The sequence below is a fragment of the Protobothrops mucrosquamatus genome, unplaced genomic scaffold (genome assembly GCF_001527695.2).
Source record: "Protobothrops mucrosquamatus isolate PMUCROS unplaced genomic scaffold, P.Mucros_1.0 scaffold1508, whole genome shotgun sequence".
In the NCBI taxonomy this organism is placed as follows: Eukaryota; Metazoa; Chordata; class Lepidosauria; order Squamata; family Viperidae; genus Protobothrops; species Protobothrops mucrosquamatus.
In genome coordinates this window covers 95,599-102,917 of record NW_015387680.1, presented here as the reverse complement: position 1 = coordinate 102,917, position 7,319 = coordinate 95,599, and the positions used below count along the sequence as shown (strand labels likewise).

Sequence of the window (7,319 nt, the reverse complement as noted above, 5' to 3'; positions counted from 1 at the left end):
ATGGACTTCTTACCCAGGTAATTGTTGCTCTTGGACATCTCTGTGATGTTGATTTTGGTGGCCCCTTCTGGAATTTCTACTATTTTGTGGTAGCCAAGGTTGGTCAGGCTGTGCTTGAAGACTCCTGAGATCACCCTGCAAGCTGTGTTGTCCCCTCCACAGATTCCACATTTGTCCACCACCTTATCGGAACCCAGGTAGTCATCACAGCCAATACTCTGTCACGGGAAAGGAAACAGAGAATCAAGTGGTCAATTCGCTGTATATGGAATGCATTAGAACTGGTTTTAAGAAAGTACAGTGAAACTCAGTGTAGACCCATCACCAGCTTGGAATATGTTTCTATTTCTGCATTTCAGAAGTTACTGTAGATCGGTGTTTCTCAAAGTGTGGTCTGAGGACCTCTGAGGGCCTTCCAAGCATGAAATCAAAATTATTTGCCAGCCTATGTTGAAATAAAAATCCCATCCAACATTTGCGAGAAGCAGTAATGGCAGCGAATGTGTCAATTTAAATTTTTAATATGATAAGTACTGTTAAATTTAAGAAGCATCATGATATGGAGGCATCTTTTCACTGCCTCACTATGGACCTCCAAAAAGGTTGGCTGCTCTATAAGCATTTAAAGATGTAGCCAATCTCAGCATCAGGTAGTCACAACTAGGATAAAGAGAAGCCCTTCCCACACTTACAATGCTCATCTCAGGAGATGTGCAAACATTAGAAACTACTCTACAGATCAAAGAAATCACAGTGCAGACAAAGGGAACAATGTCTCTGCTTCCAAATCCCAATATCTTCCCCATTCTCTGCGGGGCGTTGGGAAACTGGAGTTAACATATTGGGGGTTGGAGATGCTGTCATGCTTTGTCTCAATGGTTCTTTGGTTTGAGCTTTCATTTTGTTTATATTGTTGTTTTAATTTAGTATTATAGTACTTAACATTATATTTTGTAAACTGCCCAGAGTCCACTGGAGAGGGTAGCTATGTTAAATCTGTCAAGTCAAGTCAAGTCAAGTCTAGTCTAGTCTAGTCTAGTCTAGTCTAGTCTGGTCTGGTCTGCTCTGGTCTGCTCTGGTCTGCTCTGGTCTGCTCTGGTCTATTCTATTCTATTCTATTCTATTCTATTCTAGTCTAGTCTAGTCTAGTCTAGTAAAGTAAAGTAATGCAACTCAACACAATACAATATATCACAACACAATGCAATACAATAGTGCTTTTGTTAATGATTCCTTTGCTTGAAAGTTCTTTAGAAAGTCCTTCCTGATGGAATCCAAATTACAACTGGGGCAATTTACTCCCCAAACCAAGGCAGACTTTGTTCCCTCCTCCTTCTCAAAGCAATGGAATTCACTAAGTTGTCATCACTTCTTTTGAAAGTAGCTTCTGGGTTCTATTGAAAAAATAATAAATATGACAACCCATTTGGCCAGACGTGGATACACAGTAGAAACTCTTTATTCTGCTGCCTTACTAGGAGCTTTCTCTTCCAATGGCCTGAAGTAGATATTTAGAACTCTGATGAGTTATGGCAGATTGGGCCAGACACCTGTAATTGGTCCAAAACTGAATATTGCTGGACTTGGACCTTTGGCCAAAACAATTTTAGGGGTGAAGAATAAAGCAATTTTTTCTGGCAGGTTGATTTTTTTTTTATGCCTGTTGGCTTTAAAGGCAGCTGCTGCAAGAGGCTCAGCACTTAGGAATGTTTCTGAAAATGGAGAAAAAGATCAGCCTACACCACAATGGAGAAGCCGAGTTCTTGATGGATGACAGAATGGGTTGCGCAGGGCCCTGTTTTCCTCCATTTTTCATGGGGATATATTGTGACCAGATGATATGATAGGAGCAGGACAGGAAGAAGGCAGGGGGGGAAAGGATGCAGGCCAAGATGGAAAGAGGTTAAAGGAGATGATTTTCCATCAAGGGCTTGGAAGAGATTAAAGCCTCTCTTTTTTTTGCAAGGTATTATCTTTCAAGCTGGATCTTCTCTTCCAGCTGGGAGAAGACTTCAAAGGAGTCAATTGCATCACTTTCCTTCCAAACAAAAGACTCCTCTTTCAGATTAGTACCTTCTTGGTATCTAGAAATAACCGAATAACAGAGTTGGAAGGAACCTTGAAGATCTTCTAGGCCAACCCTCTGCCCAAGCAGGAGACCCAGTGGTGGGATCCAGCCGGTTCGCACCACTTCGGCAGAACCGGTAGCTAATTTTTTGTTGCCCAGGCCCAGAATGGACTTCCGGAAGCAGCATCCACACAGAGAACCGGTTGTTCACATATTTGAATCCCGCCACTGAGGAGACCCTATACCATTCCAGACAAATGGTTGTCCAGTCTCTTCTTGAAAACCTCCCGGGATGGAGCACCCACAACTTCTGGAGGCAAGCGGTTCCACTGCTTAATTGTTCTGTCAGGAAATTTCTCCTTATTTCTCGGTTTAGAACTAAATTTCAGTAGATCTAGGTTTAAGGACTCATAAAGCAACTTCATTAGGAGCTTCTCACCAGGTACAAGACTCTCCAACTATGAGTGGGGAAATGCTTCCAAAACCTGAAAGGTCACTACAATCCATCCTACTTAATGCAAGGCTAGAAAAATGAAAGGTTCTGTAATTATAAGAGAAGATGCTGTTTGGCCCCGAGAATTTAGTAGTATGGAAAAAGAATGGAAGAGACCTCTCAGAACTAGCCAGACACCTATCTAGCCAACATCATATTTATTTATTTGTATCCTGCCTTTATTATTCTTACAGATAACTCAAGGCAGTGAACATATCCAATACACCTTCCTCCTTCTCCTCCTATTTTACTCACAACAACCCATGAGGTGAGTTGGGTTGAAAGAGAGTGACTGGTTCAGAGTCACCCAGCCAGCTTTCATGGCGAAGGCGGGACTAGAACTCACCATCTCCTGGTGATTTGCCCAAAGTCACCCAGCTGGCTTTCATGCCTAAGGTGGGACGAGAATTCACCGTCTCCTGGTGATTGGCCCAAAATCACCCAGCCGGCTTTCATGGCGAAGGCGGGACTAGAACTCCCCATCTCCTGGTGACTGGCCCAAAGTCACCCAGCTGGCTTTCAGGCCTAAGGCAGGACTAGAACTCCCCATCTCCTGGTTTCTAGTGTGGTGATTTAACCACTAGACCAAACTGGCTCATCATATTAATGCAAAGTTCTAATATTCAAAGTCCTATGACAATCTTATGCAAGTCATTTGACAAGAATATGAAATGGATACATTGGAGAACAGATTCCCACCCCATGCCATAAAAAAAGGAATCCTCTCCAGGGATTGGAGGGGGCACACCAAGGACACAAACCCATTTTAGTTTGGTCTAGGAGATCCCTGTGTTTTGTTTCCCACACGGAAATTCAACGAACAATGAACAAATGGGATTTCTTGCATCAGGAGAAACCCTTGAATTCTAAATTAATTTCAGAAAGTTATGCAGGTTCAATTAATCTTGGTTTAACCCCTTCTGTCTTTTTGTTTTTCTGTTCCACAGGCCCATGTGTCGTGTTTATATGTTGACTTTTGAAGGAAAGACCTCCAGGAGGTCAAACGAAATGGGAAAGGAGCGAGTTGAGGTTGAAGATTGGCTCAACTTTCGCTAATTAATCTGAAAAAGAAAATAATAATAACACCAACTCTTTGGGGGCACTTTTTGTATTTGCTCATTCAAGTGATTCCAGAAAAACTCTGGGCATCCTTGGAAACTCATTAGGGACTTCCGCGTGAGGCTAGCAGTTGTGCACAAGCTGCCTCCCCAATCAACGAGGGGGCTGTTCGCCCTTGGCGAAGTCCATGGATGGAAGAAAAATTAATCCCCCTGGAATTTGTGCACCAAGATGCCTGTTCTGCGCCTCCCCGAGCAAAAATGAAAATTCAGAATGAATTTTCCAGACCAAGAAGAGCAGGCTTTCACTTATGTTGGATAGAGACAGAGATCTGAATACAGAATAACAGACTTGGAAGGGACCTTGAAGATCTTGTAGTCCAACCCCTTGCTCAGGCAGGAAGCCCTATACCATTTCAGACAAATGGTGGTCCAATTCCCCTCCCCTCATCTTTGTGGCAGCCCCTTAAATGTTGGAACACTGCTATCCTGTCTTCCCTAGTCTTTTTTTTTCATCTTCATCACAGATCAGAAGCCACATGCGGGCAGGAGAAAAAGAGATTCAGAGTGGGATCACATCTGGAGAACAAGAAAATTTGCTTTTCTGTGTTCCCCCCCCCCCCTTTATTCCTGGCTATTAAATCACTCTTCGGAAAGCCAAGCTGCAGACAGTTACATAAAGAGCAAAAATGTCCTTCCACTGAGTTTAAAAACATGACTTATATAACTTGGAACATTTGATCTCCTCATTTCCTATGGAGCCTCCACGGCTGGCATTTTGTACCGATTCCGCAAGAGACAGGTTGCATTGTGAGGTTCTTAGAGCAAGGAAGACCATTTCCAGCCTTTAAATGGGAACCAGAAAATTTTGTAACCACAATGGCAAAGAACATATTGCTGCATGCTGGTAAACAGCAAAGACCCACTGGGTTCGCACCACTAGGATAAGCCACGATTCAACAACGGTTTATGGCTTTGTGGTCTGAGGCTTTTACGATTGTTGTGAGCTGCCCCGAGTTGCGTTTTAAGATGGGCAGCCTGACAAAACTTTTAAACAAATAAATGAACCGCGGAAAGGGTAAGCCAAAAATAATGATGAGCAAATACGTTGGGTTTATTAGGCTATTATACCCTAAACTAATCCAGATTTAGGACATATTGACAGTGGACTGTAAAGTCCCATGGATGGATGACTTTGCGGTGCCAAAACTTTATTGGGTGGAACATAAGAAAGAGACAACTCCTCACTCTTTACACTTTAAGGCATAAATAATCTGCAGTGAATCATCTTGAATTGCACATTCCCCCCCCTTTAACCAACACATCTTCCTGGAACAAAGTAAGGGCTACAAAGTCGAACACTCGTTGCCAAAAACCCCAGCACACATCAGACGTTGGTTGGTCCGTTCGTTGGCTGTGAGCTACGTTCCCACAAACCCATTTTAAGAGATGCACGACTCCTCTCCCGGGACAGCCGTATTTCAATTCTTCAAAGAAGCAGGGAGGCTCACCAAGAGTTGGGGAAAGACACACGTTTTTTGGGGGGGGGCTTTTTTGCAGTTCCTCCGAGATTCTGCCTATTAGCTTTTGCTTTCAATCTCCTTGTCCATCTCTTCCAAAAACCTAGCAGCAACCTCCAGCCTTCCGAAAGAAGGGGAGAGGGCTGGAGCTGAAGAGTTATACGCTGGGGATTTTGGGGTAGGCAACTGGCCACCGGATGCCAATCTTTTCCAGAAGACTTTCACACAGAAGTCCCCTGCTGACTTCCATCCTTGGGCTCCAAATCAGCCCTTCAGCCATTGTTCCTTTGAACGCTTCAGGAGGAGAGAGAGGAAGGGGTCTTCCCCAAATTGCCCTGCCGTGATTCATAGAAACAGAGTCAGAGGAACGAGCACATTTCATGCTGGGCACAGTGGGAAAAAGCCCTTTCAAGACAGACCCACAAGACTTAGTGTGGTACGTTCCAGCCATAAAGTTCGGTGGGCACTGACACCTTTGTCCAAAGCTTTTGCTCCTTGGCAACTCCGTTCCCACACTGTGGCCTCACACAATCGTCGTTCTCCTTTCCCAGAAGAGTGGCAGAGCTGCACAGAGCTTGCTTTGGAGATTTCACCATCGCTAAAATACAAAGAGTCCTCAACTTATAACCACAATTAGGCCGGGAACTTCTGTTGCGGTTGTTAAATGAGCTGTGTTCAATTTTGCAATTTTATTTATTTTTATGTTTATTTTTTTGCTGTGGTTGTTAAGCCAATCAGCTTAACTTCCCCCACTGACTTTGTTTCTCAGAATCCGGCTGGGAAGGTTGATCAGATGGTGATCAAATGGTGATCCCAGGACCCTGGGATGCTGCAACTGTTGTGAATACATGCTGATTGATACTTTATCCAAAAAATGTTTTTTTTTCAAAAACTCACACCATTTGTAATCTCTAGATTTTATTTTTTTCACACTGTCCTTTGGGAAGACCCTTGCTTCCATTGGTAATAAAATAGCTAGAATCAGTGGTTAGAAATTCATATCGTACCTTCCTGGCAGGTCTGGTGTTTTTGCACAGCAGCGTAATCGCTGCCATAAAGCCGAAAAATTTCCCTCCTGCCACCAATCAAAAGCTGGGGCTGCTCAAATCAATGCAGAGGAATGAAATCTCTCCCCAGATCCTTGGTGAATGTCTCAGAGTGTGGAAAAGGAAAATAAATGGGGATGGAGAGACCTGTCCGCTCTCCAAGCTGAGCCCTCCAAGTCAGGTGTGGTCAGCTCAGCTGATGGGTAGCTACAGGCAAGGGACCAAATCTGCAAGACTGAAATTGCATTTATTTACAGTCAGTAACCAGCGAAGTAGCTACAACAATAAAAATCGCACATAAAAGCAGACCGAAATACAATAAGAGCAATAAAACCTCCCTGCACAGCTGCCAGGTGGGATTTACAAATGTGAGAAGTCAAGAAAGGAGAACAACGCAAGACAAAACAGAAGAAAAATAGATACAATCTATGAGATGACAGGGGCAGCATCACAATGCAAGTCCTTCCCTTTTGGCATCCCCACCATCTTGCAGAATTTCACCAGGGCACACCCACGCAACAAACACCACACCACTGCATTTGTCATCCTGATCTGGTCTTTCTTCCTATGAGATTCTCCACAACATGACAATGTGGATGTTCTCTCTGGAAGCACCTGTATAGCTGTGGGGGTTTTTTTTGGGGGGGGGGGAACCAACACTTTCTTGTCTCTCTTCCCCCCCCCCCCGCATCCTCCACCCTCTCTCCACACACAATAACTCTTTGCCCAAAATAGAATATTTTGTTTTAAAAAAATAGCAGCACAATCTGGGATTGTGGAGAAGGAGAGAAACAAGAAGGTGGAAAAAGAAAAGGAGAAAAGAAAAGGCAGGAGGATGAGGAGAAGAAGAAAAAGGAGGAGGAGATGGTGGAAGAGAAGGAAGGAAGGAAGGAAGGAAGGAAGGAAGGAAGGAAGGAAGGAAGGAAGGAAGGAGATGGAGGAGGGGAAGAAAGGTGGAGGAGAAGATGGAGGAGAAGGTGAAGGTAGTAGAGAGGAAGGAAGGAAGGAAGGGGAGGAGGAGGAGGAGGGAGGGAGGGAGGAAGGAAAAGTACGTGGAGAAAGAGGAGAGAAGAAAAAGGAGGAGGAAGAGCAGATGGAGGAAGAGAAGGAGAGAAGGCAAAGGAGGAGGAGGAG

General features: G+C 44.1%; 1 protein-coding gene across 1 annotated transcript in view; it reads right to left on the bottom strand.

The window, feature by feature from the left end:
- The window catches only part of THSD4 (thrombospondin type 1 domain containing 4), a 121,855-nt gene that overhangs the window by 31,712 nt on the left and 82,824 nt on the right, over positions 1–7,319 (bottom strand). Inside the window, exon 8 of the mRNA XM_029285324.1 lies at positions 14–218. Coding sequence (XP_029141157.1) covers positions 14–218 — 205 coding nt within the window. The remainder of the gene's footprint in view (positions 1–13; positions 219–7,319) is intronic.